The sequence below is a fragment of the Glycine soja genome, chromosome 15, assembly GCF_004193775.1.
Source record: "Glycine soja cultivar W05 chromosome 15, ASM419377v2, whole genome shotgun sequence".
In the NCBI taxonomy this organism is placed as follows: Eukaryota; Viridiplantae; Streptophyta; class Magnoliopsida; order Fabales; family Fabaceae; genus Glycine; species Glycine soja.
Window position 1 is genome coordinate 1,538,115 of NC_041016.1, and position 18,171 is coordinate 1,556,285.

Here is an 18,171-nt window from a genome sequence, read left to right on the forward strand (position 1 = left end):
TAAACTCGTCCTTTCTTCATGCCATGCAAGTAATACATGGTACGTTCGGATATTATGTTTTAAATAAAAATATTCTTAGAGTTTTGTTTTTCTTTTTCATTAACTATTATTTTATAAGTAAATAGTTTTTTTAAAAAAATTAATTTTCATAACTATTATTTTAGTTTATAAAAAGTGCTGATTTTTTATTTCAAAAGTATCTTATTATATATATATATATATATATAAAATTCTAAACATGTTTTCATTTTAAAAAATAATTCATTCTTATTAAAAATACTGTTCCTTTACAACTTGTTCATATAATCAAATTGATACTAAATGAGTCTAATACGTGTATACAAGTTATAAATATTCTCATAGTTTAGTTTCATTTTTACGAATAAAAAAAATATAATCAAAATTTTTTATCCATTCAGTGTGACACTACTCATGCACACTGTTAGACTCCCTTGGTCCAATCTAAGGAATTTTATCCGTAAATATGTTATTTCATATTTAATTTTTAAAATTTACATGTATAAAAAAAGAATTATTAAAAATTGTCTTTGTTTTAACACTTGATTGTATTTATAAAATTAATTTCACTTGTCTGATGAGGTGGCATTCTAAGTGTACAATTGCTTGAATTTTTTTTTGATACAATAATTATTTTTTATATATTTTGAGGAAAACTTTATAAAATAAGTTAGTATTTTTTATGCTGAACGAATCTGAATTATTTTCTCGTTTAACAGTTTTCCCAGTATCAAGCCATTTTTTTAATCCATAAGAATAATAAACTAAGTACCAGAAAATTTATAATATTCAGAGTCTACTTTACTAGCTAAGTCACCTCTTTCTCTTCAACACAGAATTGTTGCAAAATAACGAAGACGTTACTCCTATAAAAAAGATGGCATAAAATGAAAACAACCTACTGAAGATGAAGTGAATGTAAGAAATATATCAAGCCCTATTATTCACTGACAGTTGGAAAATACGACTAAAAGTATTTTTATTGGACCGTAAAAGATAAGTTTACTGCACCGTCTATACAGTTGAAGTTTTGAGTTTTCATCACTGATTAGTTCTGCTTCAATGTTAAGAATTGTCCACCACCTATGCTAAACGGCCTTTTACCTTTCTCCTTAGTCATTAAGTTCTAATATTTGTTAAGATTATAAATTTTATTGTAAAATCTGCCTATAAAAATCACACCATGTACAGAGCATTGAGTATAAAAATTCCAATCAGTGGGCGAATTCAAAATCAAATTCTCATTAATGCAGCTATAAGAGTAGACAATAAGATTGATAGACTTTAATATTTACAAGTTATTTTACATTTCAAAAATTCAGATTTTCCTTTCGGTGAAAGAATCACTGTTAATTAGAAAACAAAGGTCAAAAGCTTTCCCAGTACCTTGGGAAGTTGGTTTTGAACTTCAGAAATGGAGACTCCTAGATTACATTGATGCCCTATAAAAAAGTCGAGGAAAAATAAGAAAAAATAAGCAAGCATGAGAGTTATCGGACCAAATGATATTGTACATAATTTCAAAAAAAGGTACCCACCATGTTTGCCGACATTTGACAGCTTCATGGCGAACAGCTCTCTTTGAATCGTCAAGACACTTTGATATTGCTCGTAGAACCTAATATAATCAAATATGAAATAGTAACGAAAATACATTTAACACCCAGGTTTCAAAAAAATGAAAATATAAAAAAAGATATCAACACCACACAATTCTATGAACAAGTAGATTCAAACATTGAACACAACTTGGAATGTGAATCAAGTACAAGAGCATTCTATTCAAGTCATGATAGGAAGATCAATAAGAATATCTATCAAAAGCTGATATTCATCCTTTCAAGCTAAAAGCATGACAAACCTGTGTCCTCATAGGATAGATACGGGCGTGGGGCAACTCAGACAAGGCAACAAGACATTGAATAGCTGTCTCTCGAACAAGCTGCAAAAGTAGGTGAGGAGAAATCAACCATTAACATTATTGTGGACTTTGATTGGTCTTGTTAAAGGAGAAAGAACAGAGGCTTATTGCACTTATTGCAAATAAATGGAGGATATTTGATTTCCTCTAAATCAGTGATTATGTGCCTATAAACTATATTTATTACAATGAATGCAGAATATCAATACTGATTCTCTACATTCCCCCTCAAGCTGGAGCATATGCGTCAAGCTTGTTATAAATATAACCAATTCTTGGGCCCCTTAGAGACTAAGTGAAGATATCTGCCAACTGATCACTATAGTTAACAAATTTTGTTGTAATGTCTCCCGATTCAATCTTTTATCTGATAAAATGGCAATCCACCTCAATATGTTTGGTCCTCTAATGAAAGATTGGATTGGAGGCAATATGTAAAGCTGCTTGATTGTCACATATTAGTGTCATTTGTGTATCCTCTTCAAACTTGAGCTCTCAAAGAAGTTGTTTCAGCCATATGAGCTCACAAGTTACCAAAGCCATGGCCCTGTATTCTGCTTCAGCACTTGATTTGGCTACAACACTTTGCTTCTTACTTTTCCAAGATATCAAGTTTCCTCCAATCAATACACAATATCCTGATGTCTATCACTAGGTGACCCCACTCAATCTGCATCTGAATAGCCAATAATTTGAGAATGTCCCTTATCTTCGTAAATGAGACCTTTTCCAGGAGCACTCTTAGTTTATTTCAGGATTCAACTGACTGCATTCCAACGATCCTGGCAGGGAGAGTTCAGGAACTGACTCACCACGCTCACTGCAAAGGCAATATCAGGAAGAGTGACTGCGAGGTAGTTCAGTTTCCCAACCAATCTTCTATATCTTCCAGGGTCTGAGAATGGTTCCACCTGATCTGGTGACAGTTTTACACTAGGATCCATAGGAGTGTCTACTGGCTTGGAATTTAACAGGCCTGTTTCTTCCAGGATGTCAAGGGCATATTTCCTCTGTGAGATCACCACACCATCCTTGGATTGAGCAACTTTGATACCAAGAAAATACCGAAGCTTACCAAGGTCTTTAGTCTGGAATTGGCGACAGAGGTACTGCTTCAATTTTGTAATGCCATGTTGATCACTACCTGTTATTACAATATCATCTACATAGACAATGAGGTAGATGCATCCCTGAGGTGAGTGGCGGTAGAAGACAGAGTGGTTGGCTTCACTGCGAATCATATCAAATTGCTGCACCTCAGTACGAAAACAGCCAAACCAGGCTCAATGGGACTGTTTAAGTCTGTATAAAGACCTGTGAAGCCAACACACCATGTTCCATTATTCCCCCAGAGCAACAAAACCTGGTGGTTACTCCATATAAACCTTTTTCTCAAGATCGCCATGTAAGAAAGCATTCTTTATGTCAAGTTGAAAGAGAGGCCAATGCCAGATGGCAGCCATAGACAAAAGAAGACGAATAGAAGCCATTTTGGCTATTGGAGAGAAATTATTTGTGTAGTCCTATACCCTTGAGTGTAACCTTTTGCCACCAAATGTGCCTTGAAACGATCAATGGTTCCATCAGGACCACCAAACAACGAATTTCCAAGGCGGAAGAGAGACTAGTTCCCATGTGCCACTACACTGAAGTGCACACATCTCATCAATCATTGCTTGCCGCCACTCCAGGTGAGACAATGCTTCACTTGGAGAATTAGGGATAGATACAAAAGACAAACAAGTATAATGCATGTGGTGGCAGCGGCGGCGATTGCCGAAAAATGAATGAACAGAGTGCCCCGATGAAGGACGCTTAAGGAGGTCGAACCGTATGCAAGTGGTTTGCCAAAAAGAAAAATAAAATTATTACTAGGGACAGTGGGTCCACGAGATAGCACAATTATCGAGGCGCCTCTGTCAGACTCTAGATACCATGTTAAAGTAGAAAGAGGCATATTGAAACTGAAACCGTGTGTCTAAATACAGCACGGTTCTGAGTTTATATAGGCTTATTGCACTTATTACAAATAAATGGAGGATATTTGATTTCCTCTAAATCAGTGATTATGTGCCTATAACCTATATTTATTACAATGAATGCAGAATATCAACACTGATTCTCAACAGGTCTAAAAGACAATAAGATGGAAACAAAGTGGTGAAAGGGGTCTAAAGGTTTCGGCCGGCATTGTTGAGCATAAACTTTGCTAAGTAAAATTAGTGTAAGTAATGTAAGTTTTACTGATGCACCTTGTCTTTGGACTAGGGCAAAACCCAACAATAAATATGTGCCAAGAGTTCAGGCCCCTCCAGCTGGCCCTAATGTAGCTCAAAACTGCAAACATGTTTAGACTATTTAAACTGGAATGTTGTCCCTGTAGTTCAAGTGCTAGCTAGCGGGACAGCAAGCTAAATGGGCAGGGGTTCCAAACTTGCCATCCCCAATACCCCACCCCCTAGTTCAATAAAAGAAAAAACAAAACTGGCAAGTCTAAAAGGCAATAAAAGTAACTTCATAAACAAATTAAGTCATCAAATTTCAGCAGTAAATAACTAGTACAGGGAAATCCTCATACCATCTTATGAGGGTAACCCACAAGCTTAATCAGACAATTGATGATAATGTGTGCATTCTCAACGACAGCTTCTTGTCCTGCATACATGAACATAGTTTACACAAGACAGCATATTTATAGGTCACTCATTCTTCTTGCCAAAAATTACATTATCATCACCACCTTCATCCCCAACACAATTGTGAATAGCATGTCAATGCTTTCTTTGTGAAAACAAGAAGCTATAGAAAGACAAGTGCAAATACCAGACATTACCCCAGAATTTTGCATCAGGTATATAATGACTGATGATCAAGGTCATCATGAAAATATTGATTCACAAGTAATCCTTATAAAGAACCAATTTCTTTCCCACAAAGGAATCATAAAAAGAAACCAAAAAGGAAAACAAACTGAATCACAGTATGAGAACTTGAAATATACACTAAGCCATACACCAATATCTTAACCCTGAACATTCAATTAAAACAACATTAAATAATACTATAAGCATGATAATTACCATTTTTCTCCATCAATATCCCAGATAAGACTAGCAGCAGACCATATAACATATCTTTATCTTGGATTTCTGTCAACATGGACAAGCAATCCAGTAGAACTGGTATAAGCTGCAAAATTTGCCAGGGAACTTAGTTTCGTAAAAGTAGAATAACTGGAATCTGACAAATATAACACATGTAATTACTGGAAAGTTGAAATTTCTCAAACTAACCTTTTTAGCTTCACTCACTATAGCAACCATTGGAGTATCAGACATGATATGTGCAAAAGCTCGATACAAAAAGGATCTGAGATTGTATAAAACAGCAATTTAGACATTTGTAGAGGGAAGGGAAATGGTACAAGACAAAATTCCCAGTCAAAACAGCTCATTGGAAATTCCACAATACTGCAGCTTTGAATGCATATGGGGGACCTTGCACACAATTTTAGTCAACTAGGCATCAAAATAATAAAAATAAGCTACTAACAAATGTCACTGGGAGGAAAAATAGTTTTCTTTACGAGTGTGTTTATGTGTGTGAGAGAGAGAACAATACATCTACCTGGACAATGAGGAGTGAGATTTTGTAATAATCTGCTGCAAGATAGGCATCACAGAAGAGAAAAACCGCTGCTTATATAGAGGTCGTATTGTGGCATGAAATTTTCTGTTCAAACAAACTTCTGAATCACTCATAAGAACATGAAAAGCATCAGTAGCACATTTAATCACTAACAGGTCCTGAATCTGCTCTTCAGTATTTTCAAGTGAATCTTTGATCAAAGGCGAGGCACTTTTTGTGCCTGATATTAAGCACTCCATAAAAATCATAGTGATGTCTTTAATCTTTTCATGACCACGTAGAAGTAAACCTTTTCCCATCCACGAGAGTCCACAAATGGCATTGATTTGAAGCCTTCTATCATTTGCAATGCCCAGGCATATATCAGTAAAAACCATTTCATTCCCATTACTTGTTCCATTACATCTCTGCAACATATCAGTACTAGAAAACGATATTTTTGTATTGAATATAGCATCCAGAGCTTCTTCCAAGGTAAGATCACTAGAGTTCTCTGCAGTGCTTGATGTTGAAACTAATTTGTTAAGTATGGAACCCAAGGCCTGTGCAACTGGAACAACACCTCTGAGGAGGGTTATTATAAATAGATGCACAAGTACTCTTATATTTGGAATGTATGTTTTAGGGCAAACTGCAATAACTACTGATGCAAATAATGAAATTATCCCTTCATCTCTAAGGGAAATGTCATATTTTCCAGGAGTTAGTGGTAATCTTTCAACTTCTTTAAGCTGAAAGTTAGTGTGTGAAGACAGTACACTGTAAGCTTTGCGAATTATAAGGTTTTGGCTCTCCACAGAACAACTCCCTACAGAAAGTCTCATCGCTTTCATCATTGCGTCAAGAAGACCCTGAAGTACAAACAGAAAAAAAAATCACCATTACTACTTGGATTGTCTATTTAGTTGCATGTAAATAATAAAAAGTACAGGATTTTAACTATACTCATAAAATAATTAAGGAATACATGTGGGTCACAGCTATATAAACCTTTCCCTCGAATGGGGTACTCAAATCCATGCAATTTCCAGCTTGACTCCAAATGTCCACAGCAAATTGCATCACAAAGTCCTCTGAACCTCCATTTTCATGGATCCTACACAGATTCAATTATATTGGTAACAATTGATAAGCTGAAAGAGCTATTAGGCTGTCCTTCCTCATTTCTAATACAATATATCAGGTATTTTCATATCTTAATGAAGACAATTCAAATAGTCACAGCATAAGCAAAGTGAATATAAGTCCTGAAGAGCTGAATACCATGGGAGCAACTGGCAAGAATAGCATTCCAAAAGCTGAACAGCAATTTCAGAAGATCTTAAATTTCTATGGACCTAGTTGAAAAAATGCCAGAAAGTTACAATCACATCCAAAAAAGTAAACCCACAATATTACAAGGATAAAAGGTAAGTAAAAATGTTTAAATAGCCAATGACAAAATAAACCTGAGGAGGGAGTATATAGGGAAATAACATTTTATAATGCCTTGAAAGAAGCAGATAGAGGATTGGAGTTATATACATACATAAACCTTAGATAGATTGGCAAATACTGCTCTTCCCAACCCTTGAAGAATTGTTAGCATATTTTTCATTCCCGTCTTGCCTATATTCAACAATGCTTCCACTTTAAGTGAAAAAGACAGAGTAATATCGTCAAGTGACAGAATTTCCACAATTTTTTCTACAACTAAATTCCTGTAGCTCATAGCTTTTTCAGACTCACAAAACTTCTGAAAAAATGAGCCGACATGATGTAATGCTTTCAATGCTGCTTCCCACAATATTGTTTTGTTGAAATCTTCTATGATAATTGACATGAATTTCTTCAAAATATTCTCAAATATTGACTTTTGTATTGGAAAAACATCTGAATGAAACATGGCAAGTATCTGTAAACCCTTCACTGCAAATCAGTACCAAGAACCAAAAAGAAATCAGTAATGTGAAGATATAATAATAAACTCACAAGGTCATGAACTCATGATTCAAATAAGTGGGCGTCAGGGAAAAAAAATACATGGACTAAAAATAATGACTTCAAATTTTAGAGGGATGAAAAACAGAAAAATTGTTTAGAGACAACCGAAATTCATTCATTTTATAGGGACAAAACACATTCAACCCATAAATACATAATATTCAAGATGCATTCTCATAGATAGCCTCTTGGCAGGAGTACCATTGAACAAAAAATGATTAAAATTCAGGAAATAAACCTAAGTATTTTAAAAATGTTATACTCAAATAAAAAGAGCATGCACCTCCAATGTATGTATCTGGATCAAGAGGGCCTCTGTCAGCACTTACTGCCAAGACTGAACCAAAGGCATTAAATAATGGGGTTGAAAAACTATGAAGCATAGTGCAACAAGTCTCATGCTCAAAAACATATTGCAGAGCTGGTTCCTCAGACCCAACAATTAACTCCCTGCATCCTGCAAGTAGTTCAATGCAGAGATAAAGGAATCCAAACTTGAGTCTCTGAGAGGGGGAAATATCACCATTTGGAAACCTAACAGAAAATCCCAAATTATCCATCATTCTGGTGAAAAGACTTTCAAACATGGCATTACAAGAAGAAATGGTAGTCTTGGAAGTAATATACAGAATACGACCAATAGCATGTAGTTTCTTCTTTTCTTGCACAGGAATAGCATCATAAGTCTCATAAGAGGTAATGGTGCTGAAAATAGTGTTGACATCCTCGTCATCAATTATCAAGCTAACCAACAAACTACTATTTTGCGCAATAAGCTGCTGAAGGAGGGACAGAGCTTCTATCACAAATTCATTCTCTGGGAAGCCAATACCATCTACAGGTGCTATAGTAAAAGAAAAATCTGGCTCCCCCAAATAAGTAGATAGGGTGTCTTTTAATGAAGACCAAATAGCCCCGGCATATTTTGCAATTCTCTCTGCCCCATACTTGGAAGAGCACACTCTAAGATATTTTAAGGAATCGATCTGAATGCATAGAAAACCAACACAGAAAATATGAATGATTAAGTTAAAAAATAATAAAGGTGATTACACAGATATTTAGCATCAAAGATATAATGATAATCTATTAATACCAACCTTTGCAGAATGCAGTGAAGAAGAAAGTTTCTCAAGAAGCAGAGGAATGACAAACGGCTCAAAGAGAGGTGTAGAAGAGAATGCAGACTGCAGAAAAGTAAAATAATTAGCTTACATTATAAAACATGGATGAAATAACATATATTCACCAGTTTTTATATGCAATATATACAATAATGTCACAGATTTCAATTGCATCTGAGAAATATCAGAGGTGCTCCTTTGTTTAAGGACAAGGGTAAGCCTGAATTGCATCCTTATGTGTATATGTTTGTGCAATTTTGTATTTCGTTTATTTTATTAGGTAAAGGAAACAGAATAGGAATTCAAGGGATATACCTAAAAAGGACAACAATAAAAACTAGAGTTATTTGACCAAGCCGGGTGATCTAATATATGTCACTCCACAATCTAATGTATAACACCACTAATAAGTTCATGCAGCAATTCAGAGCATTAAAAGCGGTTGAAAGGTATAAGTTGTTACATGCCTTAAACAATAAATATAGTTTTCAAGTAAGGAAAATTCCATAGTTACTGATTTCTGAAATTTCCCAGATTGCACAGTATGAAATATGTAACCTCTATAGAGGGAAAACCTAAATATAAAACCTTGGCTTGAATAATGGATATTAGTGGTACTGGGCATTTCCGATTTCAGTTGATACTTGATGCAGAAAGCATTTATATGCTACCCAATACATTAAGGATTTGCATGGTTCTCCCCCATGGAAAATCAATTTAAAAGAGAAGGAAGGAATGGAAATCTACTGATCTAGATGTAAAAATCAGTCCTTTAAGAAAGCAACATAACTGTATGTGGACTTTGATAATCATTGATAAGTCTTTTAAGGCCACTAACTCTTAATTAGGGATATTTGCCTCCAAAAATTAAATAAAATAAGCATTTAACTTGAAACCCTGGAATTTCAGGTGGTTATCTGCAGAGCCTTGTGAGGTTTTTGCAAAATTGCTATCTATCTTCAAAAAGAAAGCACAAGCAAAGAAAACCATAAACCTGTTCTACTATAACCTTCAATTTTATAATCCTGAATTCTTGGTATAAAATCCAGACATTTTGGAGATTTTTTTTAATTAAAAAATGAAAGAGGCGAGAGGGGAGAATGAAATATGGAGGAACAAATTTAAAAGTTCCAGAGGTTCACAACAAAGAGTAAATGACTAATTGTAAGAAAATGCAGCCAATAAAAGTAAATCACCACATACCATCAGAGAGGTTGACAGGTCATCTCTTTGCACATGAGTATCTCCACTACTTGGCTGGGAAAGGAACAAAGATTACAGATAAATAAAGCAATGTGAGAATAGATATATTAAGATGTTCCACAATCCACATTGATTAGAAATATAGCCAAAAAATTCCTTATTAGACTTGGGCAACCCTTCCCCCTTAAGCTAGCCTTTGAGAGAGAGTTGAGCTAGGTCCATTATTGAATCAAAGCCTATCCAGTTTTAATATTGGACCACCCATAGATATCCAGTCCTAAAAATTTCATGCTTTAGAAGTCTAGTCTTGAACATTAGAGGGACATTAGAGGGGTGTTAAGCTGTCTCACATTGACTAGGGAATAGGGATATGGCCAGAATACTCATGAGACCTGGGAAATTCTCCCCCATAGAGCTAGTTTTTGGGAATGAGTTAAGCCAGTCCATTTCTGACAGGATATTTACACAGAACATGCCCATCTTGTCAGTCTTTCAACACCAATATAATATGAAGTCCAAATAGGTGTGAAACAGGTCTGCATGCACTCATACCTACCAAATTCTTAGTGTCTCACTCATACATGCTTAAGTGTTGTACCGCAAATTAGCAATCGGTATATAGAAACAAAAGATGTTCAATAGAGAAATATATGTGAAAGATTAAGCTTACATGTGTAAAGTGAATGGGAAAGTAAGGTTCTAAAATATCAAAAACATCCTTTGCATAGCTTGCAAGTAGACTAGATGAATCTGGATTTAATTGTGCCAAAGATGCAACAATATGAAAAGCAAGCTTTAAACAATCTGGATCCTTTTCTGCATCTATGGCTTCACAAATTCCATAAATAAGGTCCTCCCCCTGCAAGAGAGTCAAGAAACGAGTTATAGAGATAAAAGTCAGGGGGGGAGGGGACATCAATATCGTAAAAAGAGGTATCAGCAACAAATTTAATTGATAAAATATTTTATATAATTATGAGTAAAAACTGGCTTACATATATTACATCTTTAGGATCATAAAATGTAAGTCAGATCTTGACCATCATATTTTTGTTCCTTTTATTAGTTGGATATCTTATCCTCTGCTCTTGTACTTCATCATTTTATACCCCCCAATGATACACTGCTATTTTCAAATACTGCAGTCACATGCCCACATTTGAGAGCTAAATGCTTCTGTAAATATTTTTTTAAGTTCTCAAGATATTAAAAAAACACAATTTATTTTCCCAAAATAAGCTAATCCAAACACGCTCCACTCACATAAAAGTTAATTAACAGTACAAGAATTCACATTTTTCAAACATATGACTTTATATTCAATCATGAAAAACAGTTATTGTATAACAAAATGGGATTGCAATGAAACAGTTATTGTATAACAAAAGAAGACTAAAGATCTACTAAGCATAGAGAATTCATATGATGTTTAATTATGTATTCATGGTGATAAAATGAGACACCAATCACCACGATAGTTGTTGTATAGACTTGTCCAACTTATATTTGCTTCACAGCTATGATGTCTTCAGCTAAAGCTATACCTGAGAAACTCACTGGTTATATTTTGTATATACAGGGAAGTGGTGGCAGAAGGAAAGGAGACTGGTTGTATCAAAAACATAAATCTAAAGTCTTAACATACATTTGAAGCTGAGAAATAACATTAATATCATCAAACAGAATAATAAATATTCAGGAGTTTCATTTTCTTTTAGTTTTATCCATTGACATTCTTATATAGAAGTTTAGGGAAGTTAGGACTACCAGTGTAGTAACTGCATCAAAGTAGCGTTCTAGCAGGCAATCAAGCAGTTCAAAGCACAGCTGCAGTATTGAAACAAAGAAAGCAAAGGTGAGATGATTAGCATGCGATCAAAAGGGGGAAGAATTACAAAAGAACTCTACAAAAATATTTAACATAACCGGAACAATAAACACTGAGTCAGATTAATTGTTAAGAAAATTGAAGCCAATATATAATATAATAGATCCAGGTGGTTATTTTTATTCTTAACAGGGTTCTTTTTCTTAAATTCTCTTTCTCATGATCAAAATTTAATGTCGTTTCTGATTTTGGAAAATTCTACTTTGTGCAGCAGAAGCTTTAAATGCCATAAAATAATTTACCTTCCTGTCATACTGCCCTAAAGATTGAACTTGCATGTATTGTAAAAAAGACTGAGCAATGGTTGTGGCATCACTATCCGTTACCATACCCACAACACTTTTTCTCCTTATCAGTGCCAAGCAACCGACAAGTGCACCTTGTACTGCTCGCCAATCTGCCTGATTATAAATAACATTATATTGTTCATGCTATTAGAAAATATCGGGACAAAGTTAGCTATGGTTAAAGAGATCATGATCACCAATCAACAGTTATGTAAAGTAAGAATTGCAAAAGGATCCTGTTCAATCAGCAATGCTCAAGGCTCAAGAAGCACAAGAATTTCATAAAATATCAAAAGCCAAAACAAAACTTGAGGCACTTAAGAAAACTATCAGGCTTGATGAAATGCATCACAAACTCTTAATTTTTTTCAAATTAATAAAGGATACAAATACATACAGTCTCAGGATGTTATCTGTGAGGAAGAGTTTTAATAATTTAAAGCTTATAAACAAAGCATCAAATCTCTCAATCTCCACCATGAAATCAGCCCAATCCAATCAAAATTTGGACCATAAATGCTATCCCCGAGATATGAAAATATGAATGGAAAAGGACTTGAAGCAATAAACAGCGGGAATAACAAAGCCATTGACAGATACTAACTAGAACAGAAATTTAGGAATTTTTCAGATCATAAGCTTTAAAAAAAAGTGATGTAGTAAAAGAAACATTCATACTGACCAGTCTGTCCTTGAAGAATCCAACCAAGCTATGTATAGTTGCACTGTTAAGAGGTTTTGATTCAATACGAGTCATTACCTCTGCTAGAAGAAGAATTCCTGGAGAAGATTTTCCAAGAGACATTCGATAATAAAATAGTCCATAGTCGTTTAATGACATACAATTTAAATTACATCCATGATCCATACGTTAGCACGTGCAGAGAGCATGTCTTTGTGCTCGCAAGAGAACACAATATGTGCGTGTTAATATGTACAAAATTTCAGCAGCATAAAATTTAAGGTGGAGAGAAAGAGAATTCAATCGAATATGCGATGGAACTAAAATAGCCTCCTGCCGACATCTAATTCATCACAAATTTAGATTGGTTCACTTCCCTCATTAGTGATTTGCCCGTGACTATAATATATACAGAACTATGCTGCTAGCTTTAAAAAAAAAAAAAAAAAAGCGCACCTCTTGCACGAACAACGTTATCTGTTGTGGTCAAATACATCTCCAACTCTCTAACCTAGATATTGAAACAGGAAAAATAAATTAGGCCAGAAAGAATACATGAAAAAATTCTACTACTTTTTCGTGTTTGAAAAAAAAAACGACGAAGAGAGAAAGCGAAGTGAAAGGTACCAGTGCTTCTAGAGGTAAGGCATCAGTGTTCACGAGAGATGCAACTGCGTTCAAACTTGAAGCCTGTAATGGAAAAGCAACCACGTAGATTGTTAAAATAGGAGAGAAATAGGAATGAATTAGAAGTAGGGAGAAAGGAATGGACCTGCTGAGCGGGAGTAGAAGAAGAGTCGACATAGGACTCAATGTGGCGAGTTAATTGAGTGGTTTCCGCCATCGCAGAGAATTGAGGGTTTTAGAATTGCAGTGAGATAATGTACTGTAGGGTTTAAGAAGGATGTTTCATAGCTGATTGACTACAGATAAGGAAAACCGTTGGATCTGGGCTGTGACATCCGTGTGCTTGCTAATAAAAAAGAATATTTGTAGTTAAATTTGTCCAGGCTAGACTAGAGTCTACAAGTACTCTTTTTATTTAGGTCGGCCTGGAAATTTAACTTGTCTAATATAAAAAAAGTCTCCAAAATTCTATACACAAAATAAATAATTATATTTATATAGCTAAAATTTATAGTAAGTAAATATTTTAAATTTATTATAAATAATTTATATTATGATGAAAAGTTATTTTTATTTATTTGTAACTTATTTTAAAAGAACCATTTAAATTAATTTAAAAATTGAGATGGAAAAAGATATATATATATATATATATATATATATATAGAGAGAGAGAGAGAGAGAGAGAGAAGTTGTCGTTTTTTTGAAGCAGAAAGAAACAGATAAGTTGTTAAACAAATTAAGTATTGTTTTAAAAATTTAAGTAAAATATAAAGATTACAAATTGAAAATATTGAAGAGAATAATATATCTAAAATTATACTAAAGACATGCTAAATTAATTTAAATAAATGTAAAAGTATTTAATTTTATAAAAAAAATATATACATAATTAAATTAAAGGAGTTTAAATTTAAATTTAAAAAAGTAAAAATAATATGTACCATTCTTACAAAACTAAAAAATAGTCACTCCAAATATAATATAGTCTAACTAGTTTTGTGTGTGTGTGTGTGAAATATGAAGTTAAAAGACAAAACAAAGAAAGCTAAGAAGCTAACAAAGAATCTGACAAAAGCAACACTAAACAAAAGTCAAGAGGTGACTTCCACGTTTGCTCCAAATCTCTGGTTTTCATCCCACCTGCCAAGCAATCTGCAACCCCATATAATTTAGAGTAAATTATAATAGCATATTTTATCGGACACCCCTCTTCTTTTTTTCACCTTAAAAAAATTCATTAATTGTTTAACTCACATTTCACATAGATTTCCTCCCTCCTAAAAACCGTTAAAATAGACACATATTAGTTATATGACTTTTAATGAAAATTTATGTTTAAAATGTATTTATCTTCTTCTTCTTAACTCCATAAAAGACATAACATTATTTTCAACTCAAAAATATTTTAATACTATTCCTTTATTTTTTTTCCTCTAATTGGACGTGAACTCAACTTTTTGTTAAACGTGAACTCACCTTGTTGGCACGCATGTGTTAACACCCTTCATTCTTCTTTCTTTTCTTTTTAGTTCAATTTTTTATGTGTGTGTGTTGGGTCGTTTGGTTGCTGCATCTTTGTTGAACATGTTCCTAACCATGCCTATTGATTGAATATGATCATTTGGTTCAAATTTTAATGTTTTCTCTTGCATTTGTGTTTTTAACTCTTTTCTCTGAAATATATTTTTGTGATGGCTAGGTGTTTGATATAATATCTCAATCAAGAGTTGCATGTTCTTCAAGTATTAGCAACAATGAAGTAAGAGTCAAATATTAAAGGAAAAATTGTTATTGTCTTAAGAAATGTCCATTAAGAGGGTCAATTGTTAATTTGTTATTGAGTATTTAACAAAAATGTTAGGACAATTTCGTTTGTTCACATATTTCAACTTACGTTAGTTAACGATGTTAACAAAAAAGGGTAAAAGTAATGTAAAAAATTGAGGGATATCAGGTGCAATTTGAAAAAAATACAGAAGGTGTGAGTATAACAAAAATGTTAAGGCAATTTCGTCTGCTCATGTATTTTAATTGATGTTAGTTAACTATGTTAACAAAAAGAATATAAAATTAATGTAAAAAAATGAAAAAATATCATATATAATTTAAGAAAAAAATACAGGAGGTGTATGTGTAATTTACTCTATAATTTAACTAATTTAATACATAGTGGTGATTTTTCACCACATGTTTAAGTAAAAATACTAGTAGACGTGTTTGTTTTAAAATTGACAAACACCTTGAAGGGCACTAGAAGACTTACAAGTATCATTTTATAGAAATATTTTGATATATAGTTTTTTATAGCATGAAACTCGTTGAAAATGTGTATAATAAAATATAAGATGGTTAATGGGGTAATACTAAGAAAAAGTGTTGCAAATAGAAGAGCCCTTGCATGAGTTGAATGGGCCATAGAATAGCCCATATGACACTGGTTGCAGTCACAGTCCAGATGGTTAGGTTATCCTTTTCTTCGTGGCGGGTGATCGTGGGAGAAAGAACAAAGAAATGGGAAGTTCATTGGTGGAAATCCAAGTTCCCGGGCAGAAGTTTGTGAACGGAGTTCCGTTCCCCGCTGTGGTGTCTCCTCCACCTGCAACTGCAAGTGCGGTTCCTCTTACGGACTCCGTCAAAACCCAGAAAGCTTTCCTTGAATCATTGCTACTCCAATCGGGTGCTGTCCTTTTCAGGGGATTCCCACTCTCCACCGCTTCTCACTTCAACGACGTCGTCGAAGCATTCGGCTACGACGAGCTTCCCTACGTGGGCGGCGCCGCTCCCCGCACCAACGTGGTGGGTCGCGTCTTCACCGCCAATGAGTCCCCACCCGATCAGAAGATCCCTTTCCACCACGAAATGGCTCAGGTTCCTCAATTTCCTTCGAAACTGTTATTCTTCTGCGAAGTGGAACCCAGGAGTGGGGGTGAAACCCCCATTGTTCTTAGCCACGTGGTGTATCAAAGGATGAAGGACAAGTACCCTGAGTTTGTGGAGAGACTAGAGAAGCATGGTTTGCTTTACACCAGGGTTTTAGGGGAAGATGACAACCCTAACTCTCCAATTGGCCGTGGCTGGAAATCTACCTTCTTGACCACTGACAAGACCCTTGCTCAACAAAGGTTTCTACTTTTCTTTTTTCTTTTTTTATTCATTTATACTCTATTCTTTTTTGGTTGTGAAAGTAGTTGATTAGGGAAAGACATGCCCCTTACCATGGAGGAGAAAGTAGTAGGTAGTCGTGAATGTGAATCATCATGGTCCCTGTTGATATTCACACGACACATAATTAAGTGTTATCAATTCTCTCTCTCGCAAACAAGGTCCAACACAATTGGTAGATAATTAGGTTTTTTAAGCAATCGATTCCCTGGCCGTGTATATCGTTATATGGTGAAAACTTTGTTGGAAAAAACAAAACTTCAGAGGAATTTACATATCACCCACCATTATCAAATGAAATCTGAAAATCAAACCCAAATCACACTTAGAATGAGTGAAATACTCTTATTTTAATTATTCATTTACAGACTCTTATTTTTTGGTAGTGAAATGTTTAGATTAGGGAAGGAACACTCACTTGCAAGGTCACAAAAGACTACCAATCACAACATTTTACAGTGAAATATTAGTAGTCACACTGACAGCTGAACTGAAGACTTGACTAGGTGTGTCAACCCATAATTAGTTTTATACTGTGTGTATGTTGTTTGGATGAGCATTAACAAAATTAATTTTGTTTAAAATTAATTTTGAAGTGATGTGATTTATGTTTGAATGCTTTTATTATAAAATTTAATATATATATTTTTTATCCAATGTAAAAGCTACCCAAAATTATTTTAACTTAAATTAATTCTGGATCCAGAATCAAGTTTGGAGAAGACTCCAATGTGATGAAACTAAACATGTGTATCAATAATTAATTTTCTAACTTGAAACTAAACATGCACACACCTTTATTTGATTTATGGAAAAGAAGAATAAAATAAAATATCGGGTATTGGAATGTTTGCATTGCAGGGCGGCTAAACTGGGTATGAAGTTGGAATGGTTGGAAGATGGGGTGAAGACAGTCATGGGTCCAATTCCGGGCGTTAAATATGATGAGAGGAGACAACGAAAGATATGGTTTAACAGCATGGTGGCTGCTTACACTGGTTGGGAAGATGAACGCAACGATCCTGTTAAGGCTGTGACCTTTGGGGATGGTCTACCATTACCCTCTCACATTGTCTATGATTGTCTCCACATTCTGGAGGACGAATCTGTTGCCATTCCTTGGCAAAAAGGAGACATTCTCTTAATTGATAATTGGGCTGTCCTCCATTCCCGAAGATCTTTTGATCCACCTCGCAGGGTCCTAGCTTCCCTTGTCAAGTGAGCCTTGTACCAATTTCAATTACCTTAAATTAGATTATGTTTGTACTATACCAACTTATTAGAAACAATAACTGCTTCAGCAGTAATAGCATAACCATGAATTGTTAATCATTTAGAAACAAGAGATGGAAATAAATAAAGACGTGTCTTATTAGATTTAGTTCTCAATTTAACATCTACTGTATTGTATGTAACTATGTATCCATTCTCTTTTGGCGATCATAATAAACAGGCAAGTCAAATTTGAAATTCTGTTATAATTATCTCGAGACAAAGCAGCATGTCAAATTGGCAGAATGTCCTAGCATGGATCCAAAGCAACACTTTGCGATCAAAGTTACAACCACAAAATGTGGAAATTTCGTCACGCCTTACCATATCTGTCCACCATGAAAGGGTAGAAA

The 18,171-nt window shown here is 34.5% G+C and overlaps 2 protein-coding genes across 4 annotated transcripts; one reads left to right on the top strand and one right to left on the bottom strand.

Annotated features, from left to right (window-relative positions):
• Positions 1-1,234: 1,234 nt before the first annotated feature.
• LOC114388154 (MMS19 nucleotide excision repair protein homolog) lies at positions 1,235-13,732 on the bottom strand. 3 transcript variants are annotated; one of them, XM_028348485.1, is made up of 20 exons: positions 13,527-13,732; positions 13,382-13,444; positions 13,211-13,265; positions 12,755-12,852; positions 12,028-12,186; positions 11,665-11,724; positions 10,568-10,756; positions 9,898-9,951; positions 8,671-8,757; positions 7,854-8,556; positions 7,116-7,495; positions 6,851-6,924; positions 6,578-6,683; positions 5,567-6,438; positions 5,233-5,308; positions 5,020-5,128; positions 4,518-4,594; positions 1,880-1,960; positions 1,557-1,636; positions 1,235-1,460 (listed from the first exon to the last, which is right to left on the bottom strand). In XM_028348485.1, the coding sequence occupies exons 1-20, from the start codon at positions 13,596-13,598 to the stop codon at positions 1,448-1,450; spliced, it is 3,408 nt and encodes a 1,135-aa protein (XP_028204286.1). In that variant the 5' UTR covers positions 13,599-13,732; the 3' UTR covers positions 1,235-1,447. The 3 variants fall into 3 exon arrangements, with proteins under 3 accessions (XP_028204286.1, XP_028204288.1, XP_028204289.1); XM_028348487.1 differs by having other exon boundaries at positions 1,267-1,460; positions 7,122-7,495; XM_028348488.1 differs by lacking the exons at positions 13,211-13,265; positions 13,382-13,444; positions 13,527-13,732 and having other exon boundaries at positions 1,267-1,460; positions 12,028-12,182.
• A 2,121-nt stretch (positions 13,733-15,853) lies between these two features.
• LOC114388070 (clavaminate synthase-like protein At3g21360) lies at positions 15,854-17,940 on the top strand. Its single transcript, XM_028348404.1, has 2 exons — positions 15,854-16,506; positions 17,408-17,940. The coding sequence occupies exons 1-2, from the start codon at positions 15,896-15,898 to the stop codon at positions 17,766-17,768; spliced, it is 972 nt and encodes a 323-aa protein (XP_028204205.1). The 5' UTR covers positions 15,854-15,895; the 3' UTR covers positions 17,769-17,940.
• The last annotated feature ends 231 nt before the right edge of the window (positions 17,941-18,171 follow it).

What these genes read in the sequence shown, in the direction of transcription:
- LOC114388154 (XM_028348485.1), bottom strand. Translation starts at nt 13,598, where the DNA reads ATGGCGGAAACCACTCAATTAACTCGCCACATTGAGTCCTATGTCGAC. An exon ending in TAACGTTGTTCGTGCAAGAG is followed by an intron (nt 12,853 to 13,210) that starts GTGCGCTTTTTT and finishes AATCTTCTCCAG; the next exon opens with GAATTCTTCTTCTAGCAGAG. An exon ending in GATTCTTCAAGGACAGACTG is followed by an intron (nt 12,187 to 12,754) that starts GTCAGTATGAAT and finishes ATTTATAATCAG; the next exon opens with GCAGATTGGCGAGCAGTACA.
- LOC114388070 (XM_028348404.1), top strand. Translation starts at nt 15,896, where the DNA reads ATGGGAAGTTCATTGGTGGAAATCCAAGTTCCCGGGCAGAAGTTTGTG. An exon ending in AAGACCCTTGCTCAACAAAG is followed by an intron (nt 16,507 to 17,407) that starts GTTTCTACTTTT and finishes TTTGCATTGCAG; the next exon opens with GGCGGCTAAACTGGGTATGA.